At 61.2% G+C, this 24,969-nt stretch overlaps 6 protein-coding genes across 6 annotated transcripts; all 6 read left to right on the top strand.

The window, feature by feature from the left end:
• Positions 1–2,782: 2,782 nt before the first annotated feature.
• On the top strand, positions 2,783–7,819 carry LINJ_10_0710 (hypothetical protein, unknown function; the record flags this gene model as incomplete). The annotated part of the gene is made up of 1 exon (XM_001463682.2): positions 2,783–7,819. The coding sequence occupies one exon, from the start codon at positions 2,783–2,785 to the stop codon at positions 7,817–7,819; it is 5,037 nt and encodes a 1,678-aa protein (XP_001463719.2).
• A 1,528-nt stretch (positions 7,820–9,347) lies between these two features.
• Positions 9,348–10,475, top strand: LINJ_10_0700 (hypothetical protein, unknown function; the record flags this gene model as incomplete). Its single annotated transcript, XM_001463681.1, has 1 exon — positions 9,348–10,475. The coding sequence occupies one exon, from the start codon at positions 9,348–9,350 to the stop codon at positions 10,473–10,475; it is 1,128 nt and encodes a 375-aa protein (XP_001463718.1).
• A 955-nt stretch (positions 10,476–11,430) lies between these two features.
• On the top strand, positions 11,431–12,162 carry LINJ_10_0690 (conserved hypothetical protein; the record flags this gene model as incomplete). Its single annotated transcript, XM_001463680.1, has 1 exon — positions 11,431–12,162. The coding sequence occupies one exon, from the start codon at positions 11,431–11,433 to the stop codon at positions 12,160–12,162; it is 732 nt and encodes a 243-aa protein (XP_001463717.1).
• Positions 12,163–13,718: 1,556 nt separating this feature from the next.
• On the top strand, positions 13,719–15,500 carry LINJ_10_0680 (flagellar glycoprotein-like protein; the record flags this gene model as incomplete). The annotated part of the gene is made up of 1 exon (XM_001463679.1): positions 13,719–15,500. One exon carries the CDS (start codon positions 13,719–13,721, stop codon positions 15,498–15,500), a length of 1,782 nt encoding a protein of 593 aa, XP_001463716.1.
• A 2,156-nt stretch (positions 15,501–17,656) lies between these two features.
• LINJ_10_0670 (conserved hypothetical protein) lies at positions 17,657–19,927 on the top strand (the record flags this gene model as incomplete). Its single annotated transcript, XM_001463678.1, has 1 exon — positions 17,657–19,927. One exon carries the CDS (start codon positions 17,657–17,659, stop codon positions 19,925–19,927), a length of 2,271 nt encoding a protein of 756 aa, XP_001463715.1.
• Positions 19,928–21,728: 1,801 nt separating this feature from the next.
• LINJ_10_0660 (putative endonuclease G) lies at positions 21,729–23,252 on the top strand (the record flags this gene model as incomplete). Its single annotated transcript, XM_001463677.1, has 1 exon — positions 21,729–23,252. One exon carries the CDS (start codon positions 21,729–21,731, stop codon positions 23,250–23,252), a length of 1,524 nt encoding a protein of 507 aa, XP_001463714.1.
• Positions 23,253–24,969: the final 1,717 nt, after the last annotated feature.

The following is a 24,969-nucleotide window of genomic DNA, read 5'->3' as shown; positions in this document are numbered from 1 at the left end:
CTTGCGTCAGTGGGCATGTGGGGCTGCACGGCTTTCGAAGAAGCGAGGCGCACGCTCCGGCACACATAGCCGCACGCACCCACATGTGCCAGTGCGCAAGAGCGAAAAATAAAACAAGGGACCTAAAAGCGATCAGTGCTGGGCGCGCGCTCTACCCACTTCCTTTCCTACCCATGTCTCCTCTGTATCTCTTCGACGCTAGCTACCCCTTGTCTCAATGCACGCCAGCGCAAGAGCGCCGACACGCCTTTGAAGTAGTCACCTCCACCGTTCTCCCTCCCACCCCTCTGCGTTCTCCCCCACGTCCTCTGCGGCTGTCCCGCTCCTTCTCCGCTCCACCACTCCTCATGCACACAACTGTGTCGGCACGTCTCCTTCGCCAAGAAGGTAACAGTTTCTTGTACAGATTGGAAAGTCCTGTAGACGAGCTAACAGTGGTGGTGTTTGCTTGAGCGGTTGCTGGCAGATACACAGATCCTCACGAAGATACGACACGACACGCGCAGGAGCACGGGGCTGCGCCGACGATCAGTTTCCCTCGCACAGCGTTGGCGTTCACCCGTGTCCCCCTCCCCCTCCCCTCTTCCCCTCCTCCTCTGCGTTGTCCCTCACTGTCACTGTAGACGCGCGCACACGCACGCGCAAAAACGTTGTCCTGTCTCTCGGCTTTTTTTCCGCTGTTTCCGCTTAGACTCACTCGCACCCTTTTGTATCTCTCTCTCTCTACGCTTAGTTGGGGGGCGGGGGCGGCAGGGACGTTGCGGCACGTGGCCAACCCTCCTCTGAGTGTGTGTCGTGGCAGCCGCCGACGGTCGTCCTTTGTGGCTTCCCCTTTTTGTGCTGCGTTTTCGCTTCTCGTACACCCTAGACCCTACATCATCATTCATTCTTTACCACCGCTCTCTCGCTGTCGCTCTTGTTTTTAGCGTGCACCATTTTGATTGCCCCTTACGTGCTTCCTCTGTTGTGTTTGTCAACACCCCTGCCCTCTCTCCCTCTTGCCCACGCGCGACTTACTTCATCACTGTCGTTTGTGCCATCTCCTTATCTTCTGCTCGTGCCTTTCACGTGTCCTCCGTGTCCAGTTTCGCGAGCTGTCGGCCTGTCCCTTGTGACACGGACGAGACTGAGATGCAGAGAGAGAGCGCGCGGTGGCAAGAATCGATCAAGGTCACTGCTCTGGGCGTGAAGAACATCTACCGCCTTTCGCGCCTCTGGCCCCAGGTGTGTGTGTGTGTGTGTGTGTGTGTGGCAGGTTCGCCGCAAGTCGCTACTCGAACCCTCTCCTCTCCTCTCGTTTAGTCGGTGCGCGTTAAACCTCTCGGCTCGACGGCACCCATCACCATCTTCCCTTCACCGTGTGCGGGGAACGAATACCCCGCTCCATCTCCATCTATCGAAAGAGGGACAAAGGGGGGTCGAGGAGGGGGAAGCCACCACATCCGTTGCGCACCTGCTAGACTTCACTCACGCACCGCGCGACACAGACAGAGAGCCACGGTGCGTGTTCGAGCATCTGCTCATCAGCGGTCTGCACAGAGGCACATCGGGTGTCGTCTCTCTTTCACCTTGTTTTAGAGGCTCTTTGCGTTTGTTTAGGAGGAGGGAGGGGGGCTCTTCTCGTTCTGCCGGCCGCACCGGCCATCTTCCTCGTCACCACGACGTGCACGTCCACATCCGTGCGGTTTTCTGTCGCTATTTCTCTCTCTTGACCTGCAGCGCTGGTTGTGCCGGTCTGCACTCCTGTCCTCCTTCAATTCGTGCGCGCCTGATCGCCCCCACCTCACCCTAACGTGCGTCTGCTTGCCCGCTGTGCTTCTCGTCTCCCTTGATGAATCCGCTAGACTATCTACCTCCCGATGTCTTCACGCACACCTGGGGAGCGCCAACACGCGCCGTGCAGACACTGGGGTCGCATGTGTGCGTGGTGGCTCCTCGTTATGAACGCATGGCAGTTGCGATTATGGCGATGGAGGGCATCGAGCCGGCACCGCCTCCTCAGTTCGAGGTCGTATGCACCGGTCACACACGCACCTTTCTGCCAACCCCGCGCGCCGGCAGCTGCCCGCTCGACTACACCGCTCTCTTCGTGACGCTGCATCGCCGGCAGAGTGAAAAGATTACCTGCCTTCATGCATCACGTCCGGTGCCGCTGCTCGCCTCCGGATCGCCACGAACAAGACGGCTACATGAGGCTTTCCCTTCAGCTGCCGCTGGTGGCTGGATGACGGCTCGCACACCACCGTCGTCAGCAGCAGCGTACGCCTCTCAGAACGCGGAACTCGACATTCTTGGGCGTCGCGTGGAACGCTTCGCGACGTCTGCGGCCCACTCAACGGCTCCTCCCTCAGGCTCCTTGGAGGGCAGGCTCGCTGTGGCGGAGCGTGCCGTCCCTGAATCGGTGGCGGCCACGCCGGTGTCAACTGCGGCACTGTCGAGCCCTGTAGGGACTTTTCATCACCATCACCACCGTCAGCAGCAGCAGCAGCAGCATCAACCTTTGGGCACCGGTCAACCGTACCATCACCATCAGCGACGGCCACGGCCAGATCCGCAGCGCATGCAGTACCGCGTCGGCCGCAGTGGCAGCACGCAGCCCCCGCCTCTCCCTGATTTACACAGTGGAACGCCCTCGAGCACCGGCAGTGCCACCACACCCCTCCCCACACAGCAGACGGAGGAGGTTGCGCCGCAGTCGTTGGCGCGTCTCCTGTCCTCCTTCCCGCCCTCCCCCGCGGCCCTCCCCCTCTCACCCGTCATCGCTTCATCAGCGTCCACCTCGATGCCGCGTGATAGCACCTCATTCGTCTCTCTCGCCGTCAGCTCCCTACGCCCTTCTGTTACTCGAGCGATTTCTACGGCGACGACCGAGGCAACGGCGCTTCCCAGCAACACTGACCGCCACTACATCCTCATGCGTCGCGACTCGCCTTTCCTTGCCGGCAGAGATGACACACCAGGTGAGGCAGCCATGGAAGACGTGCAGCAGTCACGCTGGCTTCTTTCGCGGCACCCACGTCAACGCGTGAGTAGCGGCAATGCCGATGCGGTGGTCGACGAAGTCGGTGCTGGCGCCCACGGCGAGGTGGGCACACGAGAACGACTGCAGCAGCAGCTTCAACGCACTGTGGAGCGGCAGCGCCAGCTCGAGCTGCTCACGTTCGATTTTAACGGCGGCTTGGGTGACGCAAGAGGGCCACAGCAACGCGCAGCAGAGCACATGTTTCTCTCCCCGGACGCGTCAGACGCTCATCGGTCAGCGAGCGAGGGACCACGACGAAGGCGAGCTGCTGCTGCGGCTGCGCCGTACCTGTTCCGCGGAACTGGCGCAGATGACGACGCGGACGAGATTCGCGCGGACTCGGTCGTCGTTGCTCGGGGTTTGTCTCTCGCCTGGGCGCAGGCACGCAGCCGTGGGAGCACCTCGCCGTCACCGCAGCAGCACGATCTCCCACTGTGGTGGCGGAGAGGACAAGCTGCGCGGGGGCGGCGGCCACAACCGGACGCTGCACAGCAGGGCCAAAGTGATGATCATCGGCTGTCGCCGTCTCCAGCAGCAGCCGTTGGAGAAGATGCGCATCCTCGCCACACAGAATCCGCACCGCAGCGCACTTCGGCTGCGTCGTCCTCCGCGCCGGCATCCTCTGTCGTTGTGTCGCGATCTGCAGCACCACGCGCGACGTCGACCAGCACATGCGCGGCGCAGATGCTGCTGTCGCCGTCCGTACGCGTCGATCGCCGTGAGCGCAGCGCCTCGCTGCATGTTCCCCTTTCCTTCGCCACCGCTGGCGTTGTCGACATCGACGACACAATAGTGACATCGTCTTGTGCGGTGTTGCCGTCACCGATCCCGGCGGATCACTTGCGTCGCCCTTCACTGCCCACCGCCGCACTCACAGACGTCGTCCCATCAAGCCGGGTGCCCAGCGAAGAGGTGTACCGTGCAGAGGGAGCGCTGTGTCTGGGCGACAGCAGTCGAAGAGTCTCCGCGTTTGCGCATCCCCGAAACAGCGTGAGCTGCTGCAACAGTCCCGCAGTCGATGCGATGCACGCAGATGCAGTGACGGCCGCAGCGATGGCAAGCACGGTTGGCCATCGTGTGTGGAAGCTGGGGTCCCGCTGCAGCCCCTGCCCTTCAGCGGGCGCAACCGGGCGGACGGCGGCCTCGGAGCTTAGTAGTCGCGATGATTTCCACTTCGAGCGAAGCACATCAAAACCGCACCAGGACGGCGTGTTCGAGGAGGACGCTGGCGCGGTCGATGAGGAGACGCCGTTTGTGCGGCGCACCAGCCCTGGCACGAGTGACGGTACCGGCAAAGAGAGCTGCAGTCAGCGCAGCAGTGGCAGCCCAGGCGCGGCGGAGCCACAGGGCGAGATTTTAAAGCCGTCGGCTTCAGCGGGCGGCCGTGGCGACGATTGCGTGCGCGGCCGTTGCAGCCGTCGTGACCCTCAACTGCCGCCCTTGTCTCGCGCCGCGTCCTTGTCCTCGTCCTCGTCTTCGTCACCTGCTCCGTGGCACGTTCGCACCGACACGAAGGCCGGCGGCATCGACGTGGACGCAGCAGTCGAGGAAGCCGACGAAGCCGGCGGCTCCGCGAACGCTCCGGCGCTGGCCGCCACGACGTCGCCGATGGTCTACCTCTCCGATATGCTCCGTCTCTCCTTCTCGCCGGATAACGGGGCCGACGACTCAAGAACAGTCTGCGCAGAGATTGACGAGGCCTGCGGCGAGCCCGACGTCCGCGCCGTCAGGCTTGCGGCGCAGAAGGCGCAGCGCGCGGGCACGGCGCGTGTAGGTGGTGCCCACGGCCGCTACACGTGCCGCCCCGACAACCGTCGGCGTCACTCACGGACCGTTCTCGCTGACGATGGCGACGACAGCTCGCTGTGCAGAAGTGCCGCGTCGACATCCTCCAGCCCGCCCTCGCAAAGCCGGACTGCCATTCGACGTTTGATGGACATGGAAGACGAGGTGGTATCCGACGGCAACCTGTCGGCGTCGCCACTTTCGCCACTCGACGTGACGCGTGGCAAGTGCGGGACCGCCGCCAGCATGACCACAACGGGGCCCTCCACCTGCACACCGCACCGAGTCGCCGGCCGCCTCGCACTATCCGCAGACGAGCGGCGCCTACACGCCTCAGCGGCGAGCACCGCTGCGTGGGGTAGAGCCAACGTGGGTGAGCACAGCCACCGTGGTGCAGCAGCAACGGTCGTCACCGCCACTCCGGAGGAGTCCTCCGCGCGGTCCTCTATACTCTCCATCTTCTCCACTCCGGCGCAGACACGCTTGCAGTCGCTGTTGCAGGCGTCCACTTGGTCCACGGCGACGCCGTGCTCGCACGAGCAAGGGAACAGCAGCCACAGCAGCCGGAGGAGCTTTCATCGCCACCCACAGGTCGCCCCCGCAACGTCGACTGGGGGACGAACGAGTCCCCGCGCGACCAGAGACGACAGCGAAGACGTCGAAAACGAGATCAAGATTGGGACCGCAGACCGAAACCCATACGGCCGCTTGCCCACGGCAGCGGCCACTGCGTCGGCGCGGTCCATGATGCCGTGCGACCAGGCCAAGAGGAAGTGCGGCAACGGCGGCCTCCGCCACAGTCCTGGTAAAGGTCACGAGCCGCAGCATCTTGTCCGCCAAGGGGAGCAAGGCGGCGATGATGTACACGTGCGCGGCAGTAGCAACAGCAGTAGCAGCATGACACCAACGCGTCTATCTGGTGTCTATGCGTCCCCTCCAGCTGCGCGGGCATCTGCCACCGTGATCGTGACCCCGTCAAGGACGGCTGTCGCAGAAGCCGCCCCGGCTGCGGCCTCAACCTTGCATCTGTCCCCCTTTCGCGGCTCCGGCTCCTTCCTGCAGGTCTATCACGGCTGGAGGGGCAGCACCTCGACAGCCGCGCCAAGCGGTGCGAACTGGCTGTCGCTCTCTCAGGAGGCGGACATCCAGCTCTTGGCTCGCAGGACACGCCTTACGCACGCGCGAGGCGGCTCGACGACGGGGGCGATGACACCCAAGGTATGCGATCTGGCGCGTTCTCCCCAGCAGCCCCAGCCCTCGCCACTCTCATCCCCTTCGCGGCGCTCCACCGGCTCGCTCAGCTTTTTCCTGGCGGCAGCGGCGGCCTCTCCGGGGAGTGGAGGCGGCACCCGTACGAGCGGCGGTGGCGGTTTTACCGAAGACGACGAGGGACGAGGTGTGCGCGCGGCAGGCAGCACGGTCTACGGCAGCGCGGTGGCACGGCGACGCTCGTGGGCACCACGGAAGCAGCAGCAGAAGCACCGACGGCGGCAACAGTCACACTCGTCCATGGGCATGCACTCCCCATCCGTCAGCGTCCGCGGCATAAGTCGCACCGACAGCAGTGGCAGTCGCTTCAGCGAGGCCTTCGGAGTAGCGCCGCAGCGGCTAACGTTCGGGAGTGCCATCGCCTCCGTCTCCGTCGCCAACAGCAACACCGACAGTGTCGAGCGTTGGCCAACGGCGTATTCTACCCCGGCGGCGCTTGCCCTCTCCCACCCACGTCAGCAGCGACAGCACCGCGCGCCTCCGCCGCCCTATGCGTTCTCGCCTGGCGATGCGCGCCGTCGCGGTGACGGTGTCGAGGAAGCAGCGGAAAGCAGTCGTCACTCGCTGCTGCTATCGTCGGAGCAGCGCACCGCCTCGCCGCGACAGTCGTGGGCGTTGTCGACGTCGTCGCCCCTGTCGCTCTCACCCTTTGCACCTCGTACGCCGAGCGGGCGGCTATCGCTGCCGTCCACCGAGCTCAACCAGGCCCCACTGCGACACGGCGAGACGCGAGATGGGTTCAGCGCCCGGTCTCCCCCCTCCACCTCGATCGCCAGCGCCGCTGAGCAGCGGACGCAGCACGTGCGTGGATCCTCTTGTCGGAGCCGCAGCCTTGGCAGCGGCCGCATCAGAGGCAGCCTTCGCGACATTGGCGGCCGCCACCGTGCGAATCGCGCCTTGTCATTCTCCACACTGCGCTCATCACCTTCCGCCCTTGCGACGCCCACCGTGTGGGCAGGGCTGGAGTACGCGCTGGGCGCTGCCACGCCATTGGGCGGACGCATGGATGCTCCCTCTCCGTCTCCTCTCAACAGCGGCCGTCAGCGTCGCACGAGCAGTGACAGCAGCATGACGAGGAGCATGGAAAGCTTTCACATCGCCAGCAGCGGCCGCTCTCGCGCTTCAGCGTCGCTCATGCTACAGCTCCAGCCGGTCCAGCCCCGGACCTTTTCCACGGCGCCGCAGCCGACTCTCGCCGACGAGCTGCGCTTGTTTGCTAGTCCCGTCCTCACTACCGCCCCCATCGAGCCGCTAGTGTCCTCCCCCTCCTCTGCCACGGCCCCACTGCCCCTAGCCACGTTCATCGCCTCGCCGCCGCGAAGGACGGGGCCGCCTACCTCTACCATCGCGCCGCCTTCCATGTCTTCTCTTGTGCACTCACCTCGTCAACGGCCATCTCTCCCACCGGAGCTGCTGGCATTGATGCAGATGCGCACTTCGGCATCGGCGGCAGCGGCAGAGACGCACCGCGATCCAGGTGACGCACCGTCATCGACGTCAGCACAAACGGCAGAGATCGGAGCAGTCGCCCCGCCGTGCGCCTTCGCCTCTTCCGGCAAGCCAGTGCAGCGGCGAGGCTGCAGCGAGCGACGCGACGTCAACGTAGAGCCTGGGCAGGGAAGCCCCTCCTCCTCCCACCGGACTGGAGCCTCTCCCACCGCAGTGAGAAGGGGGTGGGGTGAGCAAGGAGAAGGGTTCGCTGTCGGCGGCAGTGGTGAGGTGCATCCCGGTGCGACTGTGTGACTGCGAAAGAGTGTCCGTGCGCGCTTTTTTGTGATCGTTGTCCACGCTGCCCATGGTTGGCATCGCAGTGTTACCCGTCACAGCCCCCCCTCCTCTATCATCATCGCGCACTGCATGTCTATTCAAGGTTCTCTGTTCTGCTATGTGGTGGTGGTGGCTCTGTATTTGCTTGCAGGCTTCTGTCCTTTTTTTTTTGTATGGTTGTGTGTGTGTGTGTGTGTGTGTGTGCGGGTGTATGAGAGCTCGATCTTCCACGCACCCTCTGTCGGGTGCGTGCGTGCATGTTTTGTATAGACGTGTACCGACCTGTGATTGCCGCTGTCTACTATGCCTAGATGTACGTATCTTGTATGCCTTGTTAAACTCCCTGCGTGTCTGTCGAGGTCTGCGTGTGTGTGTTTGCGTGTGCGTGCTTGTGCGTGTGAACCTGTGGGCCCATCCCCCGCCTCTGTCGCCCCCTATGGCTTCAGGTTCTCGTCTCGCTGCACTGCCGCACACGTCGACGCCCGCACAGGTACACGCGCGCATGCGCCTCCCCCCCCCTCCTCACCCCCTCCCCCCAACTCTTCCACCACCTTAAAAGGGGCTTGGCATTCAAGCCAACCCGTCGACGACGAAAAGCAGAATACACTCGCGCGAGATACCAAAACGGCACCGCTACCCGAGCTCCCAGTGCGGCTGCCGCTTTCGTTTTCGCATCGTCCGATGACCCACCCACATGGACACGCTCACCTGCAGCACTACGCGTGCAGTGAGTGATGTCGCTTGCCCGGCCTTTCATGACTGCATCTAGGAACAGTCGCCGCTCCACTTCTTTTCTGCTTCTGCGCACACCCAAGCGCACGCACCTCCCCCTCTCGTCGCCGTCTCCCCTCGTGCCCTTTTCCACACACCCCACGTGGAATCCCTCTGGTGTTTCTTTCTTTCTCTGCATGCGAAGCGCATGCGCCCCTCCTGCTCGTCCTCCGGGTCACCTCCGTCGCAGCACAGCGGCGCGAGCACCAGCGCTACCTCGTCGACGCACTCGTCGAATCGGAAGCGTGCGCGGCCGGGCGATGGCATGTCAGAGCCGACAACACGGTCACGCGCCGCATCCGACGATGCAACGCAAGTGCGGCATACGGAAAGAGGTGGGTTAGGGCACAGCTCCAAGGATGCCCAATGCCCACTCATCACACCTGCGCCTCCCTCTGCTGCATTAGCCCGCCGCTGCGAGGAGCCGCAGAGGCGACGGCCGCACACGGCAGATACGGCAGACATGGCAGACAGCAGTATCGCCATCCCCACCGTCAGCGAGGAGAACTCAGTCGGTGGTCATCCTCCCCGCTTCTCGTCGCCCCCCTCTGCCCAACCGACTCCAGCCTCGGCGTTGCTCCCGCCATCCCTGCCGTGTCAGTCCCGTGTGGCCTCCGGTGATCCCCCGACCCACAACGCAGCTGCTGCGCATCATGCTGCAGATGCGCCCGCATTATCCCTGTCCGGGAAGACCGCACACGTCAGCTCCAACAGCCGCCGCGACTTCGTCGTTATGCTCAACCACAAGCGCATGATCGTCCCTGCCGAGCATCCATTTCTTATTCCTCGTGCTCTGTTTGCCCCGCGCGCCGCGAAGGCAGCCGCGGAAGACGGCCGGAGCGCTACCGGTGCCTGCGACGTCGGCGACTGTGTTGTCGCCGCTGAAGGTGCTGCGTCTCGCCCGTTGCACTGCTACGGTGACCGGCCAGTGCTGCTGCTTGACTGCACCGGCGCGCTGCTACAGCGCCGCCAGCGCCGTCAGCGTCGGCAAGAGCTGCAGTCACGTGCCTCGCAGTTAGTCGCGGCACGCGCAGACCTCCTTAGGACAAAAAACCTGTGGTCCATGCGACGCATTCGGGCGCGGCGGCAGAACAAAGAGCTGAGCGCCCCAGTATCCGCGGTGGGCGACGCTGGAGGTGATGCGGGCAGGGGCAGTGGAGACTCCACTGCCCGTGCTCCTTCCGGTGCAGCGGAGGGTGGTGACTCCACGAGCCACCTCCTGTCGGAGCTGTCGCGCCAACGCAAGGCTATCACGCACGAAATGAAAGAGATCCGTCGCGAGTTGCTGACGCTCTTACAGGAAAAACGCAAGCAGGCAGCCACGCGTGACGGCTGCGTGCTGATGCTGCCTTCACCGGAGACGGGAGAAGTGCAGCTGTTCCCGGGACATCACTACCGCACCGTATGTTTTGTAGGCGACGAGCTGCGTGAGGTACTCCCGAGCGACGCGGACGTGGCGACGGCGCACCATTGGCAGCATCGCACCCCGCCGCTGCGGAAGCTGGCATCCGAGGGGGTTGCACGTGAGCTCTCTGGGAATGATGAGGGTGGCGCTGAAGGCGAGCACACGTCGGCCAAAATGGCCGAGCGACCTCTTTGGGCCATGGCAGAGCTGTTGGGCTACGTTCTTTACCTGCGTCAGTGCCGCAGAAACCCGCACTATCGCTCCCGCCGCGGCGCTACATTCGACGACGACAGCATCGAGTGTCAGGAAGGGCGCGAGGGGCGCGTTGACTTCGACAAGATCGCGGCGTCCATCAGCTACGACATGGTAGACCAATACCTCGCCCTTCCCGCGTGTGAGATGGCGATGTATCGGGAGTGGGCCATCGATAAATTCAAGCTGCTGCCACCACAGTAGTGCTCCCCAGGCCTGCCTCGTTGATTGCTACGCGCGTACGTGCGCGTGCGTGTCTCCGCGCAACTTCTCCTACGCGGTTGGGCCACAGGGAGAGAGAGTCTTCTGCCGCCCACGAGCGCTTGAAACACACAGACACTCCCACAACCTGGTGCGCTGGCTGTGTTGTTGTGGAACCGGATGAGCAGGGAGAGGGGAGCAGGGGGCGGTGCCGCGTACTTGACGTCTCCTGTGCTACTGGAAGATAGCGGGGGAAAAAGGCTACTTGCCATGGTGGCGCTGATCATTGCGGTCCGCGCACGTATGCGTGCCGTCAGGCGTTGCCGAGGCGGTGGTCGAGCAAACCACCACCGCCTCGCCCCTCCCCCCTTCTCCTTTGCCCGCTTGTGTGTGTGTGTGTGTGTGTGTGCGCGCGCGCTTCCCTCTTTTGTCGTCCTTTGTCTGACAGTGGCGGTTGAAGGGAGGGGCTCTCCTGCTTGAACACCTCGCTCCCTCCCTCCCCCTCTCTCGCCTTCCATCTCTTGTAGCGGGTGGTCTCGCCGTTTGCCTCGGCATGCGCACACACGCATCCATACATACGTATACCCGTACTCCACCCTCTCCACCCCCCCCTTCCCATCTCTCACTCCCTCCCCATTTTGTTTTCTGACGAGAACAGCAGTCCACGCGAGTGACAAGCACACAAGTGGACTCCGCCTCTGCGCCGCCTCTGCTCCTTCTTGTGTGTGCTTCTCTTCCTTTATTCGGAGGTGAGGAGAGGCCTCCCTCTCCCCCTCTCTCTCTCTTAGTGTGCCCCTCCGCGGCAACCTCTGAGCTATCCAGCTCCGCTTTCTGAGAGGAGAGCAAGACTTGGTGAAAGGGGGAAACCCACACGCACACGCAACGTGCTGGTGAGCGCCTGTGCTTCTCATCCCAGCCTCCTTTGGGCAACTCAGCTCCTGGTCTTTTCGCGGTGCACATGTCTACAACAGCCTACAAGGAGGCGGTAGAGGCACCAGCCACGGCGGCGCGTCGCCGAAAAGCGGGTCGTGTGAACTACCTGATCGAGAACGCCACCCCTGCGATGCTGTGTCTCGTGCGGGCTGCCGAGCCGAAGCCGTACACGGCACTCTCCCCCGAAGCCCTCTATGAGGCAGTGCAGCCGCACGACCACACGCTCCGCCCATCGCCGTTCATTGCCCATCAAGCGCTCATGGACTTCTACAAGGTGTGCGATGGCTACTATGGCGTGGACCGGGAGGAGGTGGATGTGCAGCAGCTCACCTCCTTCGAGCACAAAAAGCCACACGGTGGGGCATCAAGTGGGAACAACAGCGGCAGCAACAGCGGAGCCACTCTGTCGTCGTTGCTGTCTGGGTCGGCGTCTGCCACTCCATCGTCGTCACTGTCTGCTGCCGCCGGCGCCCCTCCGCTTCCGCCGCTGCCGTCCCCCGACGACCCGAACCTGGCTGAGAAGCTCAATGACTATCGCATCGCACAGCTGCGCCGCAACGCCCAGCACGTGGATAATACCGTCTACCACGCGCACAACAGCAGCAACGGTTCCATCACGAGCAACGTCGCGAACGCGGGCATCAGTGGGGTGTGCCACTTCTACCGCACACCTGAGGGCTGCCAAAGAGGCGCGGCATGCCCTTTCACTCACCTGGACAAGCACGGACAGCCGGTCAACCGCGTCCCAAAGTCGTGAGCGCGCGAGATGACGCGGGCGATTCCAAGTATCCTCGGTGCCACGATAAGCGGCGGTTGCTATACTGTTTATTCACACAACTGACAACGATGGCGGAGGTGTAGTCTGCTGAGAAACGCCCGTTGTGCGCGCGCGTGGGCAGGCGTGTCTGTGTACTCCTCGTAGTGCCTCGACATCGTCTCGCCCACCCACGCCGGTATCTCGACTAGGGTCACTGTGTATTGCGACCGTATCAGCGGCATCCATACGAGTACCGACGGGGGGACGCAGTGCCACATCACTTTAGAGTGAGCAGCATATGAAGAAAAGAAAATATATATGGTAATCAGCCAAGCCTCGGTCACCAACAAGGTGCGGAGGTGCACTGTCTTGACGGATCCCCATTGGGCAAGGGGTGCCACGCCTTATTGAAGTCGTGTGTCCCTGTTGTACGGTGTTGTGCGAGAGAAATCGAGAGAAACGGAGAACGCGTGTATGTATGTGGATGTGAAGCATTCATGTGCGTGTGTGTGTGTGTCCCTTCGTCTCTTTCCTTTACCATCCTGTCTTCCTCGCTCGCAGACATGGACACACACGCACGCGCTTGAGTGTTCCCTCCCCCATCTTCTCTGGGGAAAAGCATGCGATGTGGCTTGTGCGCTGCTGCTTAGCATCTACGCTGGATGCCGCCCTGCAACCTCAACGACTTATCTCTGTCCTCTTCCTCCTCCCTCTGCTTTTCACACATCACCGTGATTGCTCTTGGCTCCCCACCCCTTCCCCTTCCACCATCACTCGCCTGCAAACGTGGTGCACACGTGTGCTCCCTCCCCGCTGTCTCTGCCCTCCATCGCTTAACTGCCGTGCAACGCCTTTGGAAGAAACAAGGAACAATACCAACACCTGCAACGGGCACTTCTCTCAAGGCGACGACGCGCTGGCCCGCTGCCGCCCCCCTCCTTCCCCCTCTTCTTTTCGAAACGCGTTTCACGTCTGCACTGCTCACCTCCGGTTTCTCGTGTTGGGTATTGTCTGCGTCTCTGTGTGGTTGTGTCTTTGGCTCCCCTCTTCCCCCCCCCCACTTGAAACCGTCCTCCGTGCGTGCGCGGGTGTTTCTCTTTTCTGTCTCACCCTATACCCATCGCGGCTGCACCAACAGAGTGCCTGGCGAAGAGCACAGAAAGGAGGGGTCGCACACTTTAGACAGGAGGAACGCCACGGCAGCCCGCCCTCCTCGCCCACCCGGCCGCCGCCCCACCGTCACCCTCCTTCATTTTCTCATTGTTACCTGCCTCATCTGTTTTCCTTAGCTCTTGCTTGTGTATCTTTTCTGGTATAGCAGATTCAAGTTGCACCCCCTCGCCCCTCCCTGCCACCACCTGTCTGTGTAAGAGTGAGCTCGTTCGTCTGCCCTCCGCCACCACACCCACCATTCTTTTTTTACTCTCCTTTCCATTTCGGTAGTACATAGGCGCGCACACGCGCACAACGAGCGTGAGCCTTGTTCCCCCCCCTCGCCCCTCGCCTGCCGCCGCCGCCTCTTCCAGTCGTCGCAGCACACAAACGCACGCGAGCGGATGTCGCGGTGCGCAGCTGTCACGACAAGGCGATGGCCGGTACGGCGGGCACGGGGACCGTCGCCCCACCAGCTCTTTGCCGCCGCCCTGGCTGTTCTCTGTATTTTGTTGCACCGCCCGGCCGCCGCGCAAGGCTCGAGCTCCAGCGACTACTACGATGGCACATACTATTACCACGTCATCTTCCGCAGCGCCCCGGGCGGTGGCGACTCGACAGATGGTCCCAGTGGAGTGGGCATATACGGTGTAGTCGGCTACGGCGGCGCCATGGTCGGCGGCGGGGTCGTGTTCTCGGACATGGGAGGCAGCGGCTCTGCCATTCGCTTGATCTCCAAGGCAGGTTATCTTTCCACCATTGCCGGCAATAACAGAAAGAGAGGCGACCAGGACGGCCCTTCCCCAGACGCCCTCTTCGGCGGCATCCCTACTGGTGACAGTCGTGCCAACTCCCTCGCGTACGGTAACGGCGGCTTCTACTTGGCTGATACCCTAAACAACGCCCTTCGCTTCACCAACGCCACGACGAATGTGACAACAACGATTTTAAACGCGAATACCCTGAATACGCCAAACTCGCTTGCCGTTTCGATCATCAGCGGCAAAACCTCCGTCTTCATCTCCAATACCGGCTACCATAGTGTTCTATATATTCCGAGCCTGGGCAGTCCGGTAGGGCAGGTGAACTTCACCAGCGACCCCTACTTCGTGCCAGGCGCGATCACCGTTCTGTCCCATCTCAGTCGCGCCTTCATCGTGAACGCGACCTTGCAGATGTACTGCTGGTCTTACATCCAGCCCAGCTCCAAGTCGTGGAAGGTGAGCACGCCTCTCGCAGCCGACTTTGGTCGAATCCTTCAAGCGAGCAAAGACGGTACCCAGGTGTTGTATGTGACCGCCAACGGCAGCACAATCGCCGGTCTTGACGCGACAGCATCTTCGGCTACCTCGCCGTCGCTGGTGCCGCAGAAAATGATCGACCTTGACACTTCGTTAATCGGCGGTAAGATTCAGCTCTTCTTTGAGCGTACCTCAGACAGTTGGTACATCCTCACCACTACCCAGTTTTTGATTGTCTCAGCGACCCCTATCCATCCGGAAGAGAGCAGCAGTAGCGGCAGCAGCAGCAGCAGTAGCAGCAGCAGCAGTAGCAGCAGCAGCAGCGGCAGCAGCAGCAGCAGCAGCAGCGAAGGCATCCTTTCAGGTCGTCACAAAGGTATTGCAGCCTTCCCTACAGCAGCCTTTCCCACCAACGACAGCTGCCTCATGACCCAGGTCTACAACTGGATGCGCATCGACGCTACGGAGGCGTACAACACCGACGACTTTCTGAACGAGTTCGTGGTACCTCCAACGAACATCACGACGCTCGTGGACGGCGACGTGAACGTTTCGACGTGGTGCGGCAACATTACCACCGACCGCAGCAACGACGGCACGATTTCGATTTTGATATTCTGGGGCCCGCGAGGCCACGACCTGTTGTACACGCAAGATCGCTTGGTGAAATCCCCGTGGAAACGGACGCGAGCGTTTTTGAACTCGCTGAATAGCAGTGGCTGGAACCTTGGCCCCTTCTGCTTCTACAACTGCACTACCGCCTGTAAGACGATCACGGCCCCCAAGTGCCCCGCGTACAACATCGGATCGGCGTGCGACGACGTGTGCAAGGGTGCCATCGCGTCCTCAGTGGTGATAGCAGCGGCTGGCGTCGTGCTCCTTATACTCATGATTGTTAGTCCATCGAACATCTTCACGGCGGTGGTGATGGTGCCTATCATTTAACTAGAGATCACGCCTGCCCTTCGCTGTTTTCGTTGGACTCTGCGTGCGTGCGTGCGTGTGCGTGTTTCAATGTAAAAAAAGGCGGGGCGCGAAGGAGAGACCCGACTCTCCCCACCACTTGCCCTCCTTTTCCTCCTCCCCACACGGATCACCATACGCACAGGGCCGCACCGCTCACTCAGAACATGTTATATATATATATATATCATGTTGTAGAGGGGCAGACAGGACGTTGTCTCTCTCTCTCTCTCGCTTTCTTTTTTTTTTTGTTAGAATCACGTAGAGACGCGAACGCAGGCAGGCGACAAGGGAAAAGGAGGGAGAGATGTTTGAAAGATTCGCATGCCTGTGTGCGTGTGCGGTGCACTGATTTAGTGAAAGAATAGAGGCGAGCATGACATGCTTGCTGCTGTTGTTGTCAGTGCGTTGTGTTCGGTTATGCAGGGGGCGGCGGCGGCGGGGATGCGCCGTTGCCGTACCCCTTCCCTTCATTCTTCTCTTTGGACCATCATATGTTTCTCTCACAAATATACACACACTGAATGGGCTTTTATGTAGTGGCACTCATGCAGCACCGGGAGGGGCGGCGGTAAGGAAAGAGGTTCAGAATCAACATCTGCAGAAGAAGCGCGGATTTTCTTCCTGTGATGTCTTCGTGCGCGTGCAGCTGTGCGCTTCATCTCCCCGTGGTGCGTGCCCCGTCCCTCTCCCCGCCTCGCCGCTCTTTTTCATGTCTTTGGGTGTGCATTTTTTTCTTTTTTTTTGGAGGGGAGGGGGGGGGCCTTTGTCCATTGATTCTTGTTTATTCAGCATGTGTTCGTCCCTTCTTCCGCTCACGTCCGTTGTGTGCCCCCTCCCCTGCACCCCCCCCCTCCTCCCCTTCTGCGTCTCTCTTCCTCTGCGTCTCTTGTCTGTGTGCGTGTGTGTCTGTGCCGAGGCCAATATCGGGAAAGCACAAAAAAAAATTCACAAAAAAATGAGATGCAATCCAACAGTGTCCCCCCTCCCCGTAGTGTCAAGCCCCTGCCAACCACAAGATGGAAGTGACGCGGTCCATCAAGGTAGGTAGCCGGCAACTCTCGATGTGTACTCGAAAACGTACAAGGATTTGTGTGAGTGTGTGTGTGTGTGTGCTCTCGAGGGTGACGCTGAGGATCGGGGGGGGGTCCTTGCTGCACACTTGATATGATCTTCTCCATCGCTCTCGTCGTGAGGTCGCAGCGCGCGATGAGGGAGAGAGCAAAGCAGTAGAGCGATATCGTCTTTCGCACCGGATGGCCGTTCTGGGGAGACCAACGGGAGCACGCACGTGTTCTTGCCGTGACTTCCTGCACCCTTTTCACCTTCCCTCTCTCTCGAAAAAATGCGCGCCGTCTACTCATCGCCCTCGCCTCTCTTGCACACTTTCGCACAACCAATGACACCTACCCACGCACATCTGTCCCTCCCTCTTATCAGAAACCCACCTGCACGACACAACCTGCAACCTCACACGAGGGTGTACAACAACGTAAACGCGAGGGTCCCATCCGCCGTAGAACTACGAAGTATACTGTACCATCAACTGCACCCTTTTTCGTACGTGTTACCGCCCTCGTCGCACCACGTTGACCCTCCCTCCTCCCCTCCTCATTCCTCATCAGCGCAGCACAGGCTCCACAGGCAGCAGTCGTGCCTCTTGTGTGTGCCTGTGTGGGTGTAGGTATGTATGTGTGCTTGTGACCGAAAGCAGCAGACAAAACCAAAAAGAAAAGGGAACGTCCCATCTGCCCAGCAGCCCCACCGCCTCTCCCATCGCCTTCATTGTCGTGTTATACACCCTCGTCTTTTTTTTCTTGTGTGTGCCGGTGACTCACTCTCTCCGCGAGGGTGTTCCTGTGGCTTTTTGCTCGCCTCCGTCTACGACATCCGCCGACTCCACTGTCTTCTCATCCCTACACTCACAGCCCTTCTCTCCGCCTCTGTGCCGTTCCTCGTACACGAACCCTCACGCACAGCAGCTTCTACGAGTGTCTGTGTACGTGTGCGTGTGCGTGCGCGTCTGCCCGTGTCGTTGAGAAGTTAGACTTCTTTTCTGGTTTTTCGTTTATTTGCGTCCCTTTCTCTCTCTGAGCCGACCCGATAGAAGACGTTGCACGCAGAAGCGATAGATCAAGATGGGGCGCTGCATTCGTCGAGTGTCTTCGGCGGCAGCAGCAGCGCTGCTGATTGCACTTGCCGCCGCCGCCGCCGTTGCTACCACCACGGCACGTGCGTACGATCATGCGGGCATCACGGTGGCCGGGGCCCTACTGGTAGGGCAGAACCTGCAGGGCAAGGCAGGTGCAAGCCGCATTCTGAACCCCTTCGCGATCTGTGCCGACTTCGACACCGCAGACGTGGAGGACACGACGCTCCTCATCGGCGGTGCATCGTACTTCTTCAGCTTCAACCGCTACAGCACCTATCTGGGCTTCTGGTACGGCCAGGGTTCGATGAACTTGAACAGCGGGCCAATCGACAAGGTCCGGCTGACCGGCGTGTTCGGCTGCGTGACGCTGCGGCCCAACTCTAGCAACGGTTTGGTCACCTCTACCGTCTACTACGTGCAGAACGACGGCATGCTGTACTGGGTGTCGAACAGTGTTGTGTACCTGACGCAGGTGAAGCACGGCATCAGCTTCGTCGACGTGACCGTGCACGACAACAACGTCTATCTTCTCAGCACTCAGAATGGCATCTACCAGTGCGGCATAGGCGCCGGTGGCGCCGTGGTGGGGTCAGCCTGCACGCAGATCACCCTCACCGGGAGTACCGAGTTCCATCAACTCATCCCGATCTCCTCGGACTTCAGGGGCTTCGCGGTGTCGTCGAGTGGCATCTTCATCACGCCGACCTCGGATCTGTACTGGTTTAACCTCTCCGGTGCCTTCATTGCAAAGTCGGTCGGTGTCACATTTGTCGACACCAAGTTCACAAGCAGCAGGGACACCGCGAACAGAGGAACCTCGGTTTTGATGGCGGCCTCGACGAGCGCAGTGTACACCGTCACCACCTCTGACGCGACGATCTCGTACGCCCTCGTCTCTGGTAAGGAGGTCAAGTCGTGCAACCCAGCGCTGAACAATGTCGACTCCGATACGAGCCCAACTTTCTGCGGCATCGCCCGCATCTACCCCTTGAGTACTGACATGGTGTACATGACAACCGGCGGTGCGAGTGTTGTTCGTGCCATCATAGTGAGCAACACCACCGTCAGCGACACTATCACCCGCACCCCTTTCCCGGTGTACTTCCTGGACAACTCCTCGATCATGCCACTGATACTGGATGGCATGAACTACGAGCTCGTGAGCAACTCGAACATTCCTTTCCCGTACGTGGCGATCAACCACTCCACTCCGAAAGTGGACGACAGCACGTGGGACACCATCTTTTCCGTGGATGTGTCGAATCGCTTCTTTTCAACGGTGTCAAGAGCGGCGGTCATCGGCACACCGTTCATGAGCTCGCTGCACGGGTTGCAGGCGTACTACAACCGCACGAACCACATCCTCTTTGGTGACCCAAATGTGCTGCCCATGTGCAACCTCACCAAGATGCAAATGATCGAGCGCGCCGTGGCCGCTGATGCCCGCGCCGCCCTGCAGTACCCGTACATCTACACGTCGAAAGCACAGAACTTCACAGTAAACGCGCATCCGAACTTGACGCTGCTGAAGCTGCTGATGCCGTACCCCTTCGGCGAGATCCTGAACGAGTCCGGCTTCTTCGAGAACACGACGACCCCTGCGTCGCTCGCGAACGTTCACTTCAACACGACGATGCTTGCGGCCGTGCGCAACGCCTACACGCCGGACTTCGTGTATGATTGTATTTTCGCCGGCAACGCGTTCCCCTTCCACATCCTCACTGCAGCGCAGCAGCAGCTGGTGCGGTGGATCATCTACACGGCGATTCAGGAACAACTGGCGAAGTGCGCGGAGAACAGCCCCTCCTACACCGGCTCTGGCAGCAGCTCGAGTGACTCACACGATGACATGGTCCCCGGCTGCGTTCCGCGCGTCGGCATCGACAACCTCACCGAGCTGGTGATGCCGGGGATGCCTTACAGCAACTATAACATCACCGTCTTCATCCCGGAAAGCCTGCACTACAACTTCAGCATCTCGCGCTGCCTCGATGGCACCGACTGGACAAACGTCACGGATTACTTGCAAAATGCGACGACAACGCGCACTCGCAAGTGCGGCACCGGGTGCATCGTTAGCATCGCCGTGGTGTCTGCCGTGGTGGCGGCGATTCTGGTGGTGGCCATAGTCATCGCGACCTCGAAGCGGCGGCGCCTCGCCACCGTCGTGGCGCCGGCTTTAACCGTGGAGCCGAAGTTTGCCAGCACGCTAGATATGGGCAGTGAGGAGGGAAGCCGTAACCCACTGAACGGGTAAGCAAGAACAAAAAAAAAAAGAAGCCTCGCCCCTCGCCCCCTCCCTGGAGAGAATGGCTCCGTAGAAGGAACTCGCGATGAGCACGATACCATTCACTGATAAAGGTGCGACTTCGCGTGTGTGTGTGTGTGTGTGTGTGTGTGGCGGATACGTGCATCTCCTGCTTGATGTCTCTCTTTTCGTTCTTCGCTCTGTGTGTCTTTCTGCGATGGTTTCTTAGAGTATCTTCGTCATTGAGAGCGACCTCATCTGCACGCGTGCGGGCGCGTTTTAGCTGTCGCCAATCCTTTGGTCTCTCTCTCTCTCTCGCTCTCTCACTCAACTTCTGTGTATGCATCTTTCTCGTCGCCCTCGTAGACGCGGTTGTGTGCAGCACGCGAAGCTACTGCTGCTATAAAAAGGGTATATGCTGCTTCGATGGAGAGGGCGAGGCGTGTGATGAACCAGTGACATGTATGGCACAAGAAGTGTGCGTGTATGTGTATACATATATGTGTGTGTTGGGGGGAGGGGGGTACGTGTGTGTGTGTGTGTGTGAAAATCACAGTGTGGAGGCACGAGGCCTTTCTACGTCGGTCGAAGCCTACATCTGCGTAGACACAGACGCAAGCACATGCACACATGCATCCCTCTCCCTCAAGTACGGGCATCGTTGCCTTCAGTATTTTCGTGTTTTGCTTTCTTTGCTACATCTCCTCCTCCGTTGGTGTCTTCCCTTCACACACCCCCACCCCCACCCCAAATCCCGCCAAACCCGTCATTGTTATCCTGTGTTGTTGCTGCTTTCCTGTACGTGTGTGTGTGTGTGTGTGTGTGTGTGTATGTCGTGCTTTTTCAAGGGGAGAATGTCGTACGACGAGAAACAAGCAGGGAAATCAGAAGTCCCCTCCGTATGGGCTGCACGTCTGTGCGTATGTTTGTGTGCCTCCATCCCTGCCTCGCTCGCTCGCTCGCTCTGTTTGTGTGCATGTATCTCGTCAGCTTGCAGCTCGTCTTCTTTTCGTCTGTGTTAGTGGTGGCGGGGGGAGGGGGGAGGGTTGACGCTGCCCCGCCGCTCTTCTTCGTGGTGGGTGTTCTCTTCTCATCGGACCCCTTTTATATGAGCTGGGTTGTTCTCACCATCATGGTCATCAGCAACACCATCATCGCCGCTCTGCGTAGTTGTCGGGGTGTGCTGATCGCGTGTTTTGCGCACTGGAGAGCTTAAAGAAACAACGAAACAAAAACGTGTTTGACCCTAGACGGGGCGTCGAGGCACGACAGTGCAAGAACCGAGCCAAAGACGGATGAAGAGCGGCACTGCACCGCTGCTGCCTTGTTTTGCCATGTTGTGTGTGTGTGTGTGTCTTGACCATCAGGAGGCTCTGTGTGTAGGTGCATATGCATGTCGCAGCCCCCTCCAGAATACCTACGGCATCCCCCTGACTCTTCGAAATGGCTGTGCGTCTATGTCGGTGGCTGTGTCAGTGATCCGTCTCTGCCCGCAGGCGTCGCCGTAGACATAACTGGCGGAAAGAAGCCTCAGCTGGCACAAGCACACACACACACAGAGCGGTGTGCACACGCACGCACGCCACCGTTGTTTCTCTCTCTCTGATGCTGTTACGAAGTTACTCTTCGTTGTCTTTCTGGTCTTCGCCCTCGGCGCCTGCTTCTCTCTTGCACGTTCCAACAGGGTGCGGCGGCGACCGCACGCACACCGTGTCAACAGCACCCTTATCGTCAAGCAAGTCGGATCTGTAAGAGAGTCTCTCGCAGTGTCGCTCCCTGTCCGTTGCGCGAAACGATTCATCGGGAGCGCATGAGTGCCAGTGCGGCGATCGCCCGGCTTCTCGGCGCCGCCTCTCTTGCTCTCTTCGGCGTCACCGCCTACTGGGCCTACAGCACGCAGGCAAGCAAGCGCACACAGCTTGTGGTGCAGCCTGGCCGCTCTCTCGTCACGACTGCCAACGCTACACCGTCAATCGTAAGCGCAGGCAGCGACAGCAGCAGCCAGGGATCTGTGAGAGGTGATGCCGCGCTGGCGTTTCCTGTCGTGCTGCCGCCTCACACGCCACCCGCCCAGGCCTCCACGCTCACCGCCGACTTCTTGCAGCAGTGCAACGAGGCAGCGGCGCACGGGCTGCCGTCCACTGCCGAGGTGCGCTGCTACGGCGGCTACCTCGCCAGCCTCAACTACGAGCGCCGCATCCCAAACTGGGTGATGGAGGTGGTTGACTACCGCAAGCTGCACTCCGGGCGCCGACCCTCCTCCCCGGCAGCCGCCGCCGCTAACAGAGACGACGACGCCGCGCAGGCTGCAGACGACGAGGGGAGCGACGGCAGCCGCGGTGGTGGCGACGTCTCGCGCAACCGCAGCAACTTCTACGCCGACGACACCGTCCCCGCGGCCTTCCGCGTCGGACCCAACAGCTACACGTCACGCGGCATGAGTCGCGGCCACCTCGCCGCCGCGCAGTTGCACAAGGCCTCGCAGGCGGAGATGGATGCGACCTTCAACATGAACGCGAACATCGTGCCGCAGGACATGACGCTGAACGCGGTGGATTGGCTGCGGCTGGAGGGCCTGACGCGCAAGCTGAGCAAGGAGGTAAGCGTCGGGCTGCAGCAGCAGCAGCCTGGCCGTGTCCGGCAACGCGGCGACAGCCCACCAGCAGGGAATACCGCCAAGGCGGAAGACGCGGGTAGCAGTGGCAAGCTGTACGTCGTGACCGGCCCCGCGTTCGTCCCCCGACTCATGCGTGTGGAGCACCGTCCGGACGGCACCGAAGTCCATGTGCCGCTGTCCTCAGCGGACGCGAACGCGGCGCCGTGGAAGAGCGCAGCTCCAGTGAAGCTGATGATGACGTACGAGCTCACCGGTCACCCCGCGCGTGGCACCCCCGTCGCTGTGCCGAGCCATCTGTTCAAGGTGTTTCTGGCGGAGGAGAACGGCGGCCGGTCACACTCGGTGGCGGCGTTCATGATGCCCAACGGGCCAATCATAGAGGAGCTGCCCCTCACCGCGTACCAGGTGCCGATCGAGCGACTGCAGCGTATCACGGGGCTTCAGTTTTTTCCAGGCATGGACGCGACGCGCTTGCCTGACCTCTGCAAGACGCACAAGTGCGACGCACGGCCGTCCGCGCTCTTCCAGCGGTATCGGCAGGTGGCCCAGCTGCGGGCGGCCGACAGCGTGCCTCAGCTGCGGCAGACCTACGCGGCCCTGCAGGCCTCCGCGGCGGGCGGGAAGCTTGACGAGGCCGTCGTGCACGAGTTCCAGAACCGCATGGAGGAGCTTGTCGCGGCGGCTGTGGGGCTGATCGACCAGGCAGAGCGACGCTGAGGTTGGGGTTGCCCTCGTTGCTGTTCACTGGAGCAGCACAACGCCATCACTTGTGTGCGTATCGAACGGAAAGCACCTCGCTACACCTCGACACACAAGCCAACCCCAGTGTTGAAGAGCAAGGTGCGATGGAATTTGGCTCACGCATGGCGGCAGACGCCCGCACATTAAAAGCGGAAGAGAGGAAAATATATATTTTTTTTTTCTCGGCGACATCGCTGCACGATCCTCTTTCTCGGACACGCAATGAACCTCCCGCTCTCGCGCTCGAGCCTCCACTTTCAAATCTGACCCCCTTCCCCCTCTCGTCCCTCTCGCGACCGTGACCTGTAATCCTCGTACCACGTCTCCGACACGGCGCCATTTGTGTAGAAGCGGCCATGAAGGACGTGGCGGCGGCGAGGCTGTTCCCGGCAAGATCAGCAAGCTCGGCGTGAGTCCGCATGATGAGGGCCACAGGGAGCAGCTGGTCGACGCCTTTGCCCCCCACCATGGCACGGCGAGCCTGAAGAATAATCCACGTACACAGCGCCTCTTGCTCGACACGATGGTGTTGCGAGGGTCGCGGCGGTCGTTGAGGGGCTCTCGAACGACGAGCGCATCACCCCCTTCACCGGGGCGGTTGGCGTCGGCGGCGGCCCCCCCGTCGACCTTGGCGGCGGTGGCGAGACGGCGCCCGTGGCCACCGCCCCCAACCCCCTAACGACCCCGGCCACCGCGCCCGCCCCCCCCGCCGCCCGAAAAGGCCCGCCCCACCGCACGCGGACCTAGCCGGCAACCGAACCGCAAACAGAAACCGAAGCAACGACGCCACCGCCACCAAGCGGGCGCCAACCTACACGAGACACGGAAAGGGGGGAACCACGAAGCAGCAGCCAAGCCGACCAGGCGAAACAACCCCCACATGCCCAAAACCACGACAAGCCAAAAAAACAGACCGCATGCCAGAGACCCGCGCCAGAAAAGCGGGGCGGCTTTTTATTCGGCGCCACCTTGGCAGCGGGCAAACGGGCCACGCAACATTCCCAGCGCGAAGCCAACCGCAGGCCAGAAAGCGCAGCAGAAACCCTGCCGCCGCCATCCTGCGAGTCGAAACGAAAATCCGCCGCCACCGCCCCGTTTCGAGCGCCCCTTCGGAAGAGGCAGGGGTTAGGCTAAAAGGGGTGGGGGCCGGGCGGGTTGCGCCGACGGGGGCGATGCCGGGGCACCGACGCCCGCCGCAACCCAAGCCGAAAGGCACACGATCACAGCCGCCAAACGCGCAGCCTGCACCCCGCCAGCCCAGCAACCAAGCCCAGCCGCGCGCGGCACCGGGCGTTTTCATGTCTTGCCACCCGCCCCTCTTGCGGCCTGGCATTGGTAAGGGCAAAACGCCCGCAGACGCACCCCGCCGCCCCGGCGCGTTTTCAACGCGCGCACGCATACCAACCTGGCGTTGGGGAAAGCAAACGCACACCAAGGAAGAGGCGGCGCACCGAAAAGCACGCACCCAGGCAAGGAAAACCCCCCAACCCGCACACACAAGGGGCAACGAGACGACCACGCAACAAAACGCCAACACAACGCACACGCGGAAGCGCCCAGCACCGAAGAGGACACAAAAGACAGAGAACCGGCTTGGCGGACCACGCGGCGATGAAGAGACTGAAAGAACAAACGAGAGGCACCCAAGCAAGAGAAAGCGCAACATGGCGGTGGGAAAGGGTACTGGTGAATA

Source organism: Leishmania infantum, chromosome 10 (assembly GCF_000002875.2).
Source record: "Leishmania infantum JPCM5 genome chromosome 10".
NCBI classification, from domain to species: Eukaryota; Euglenozoa; class Kinetoplastea; order Trypanosomatida; family Trypanosomatidae; genus Leishmania; species Leishmania infantum.
Note: the sequence above shows the minus strand (reverse complement) of the source record. Positions and strands in the feature narration are given on the sequence as shown.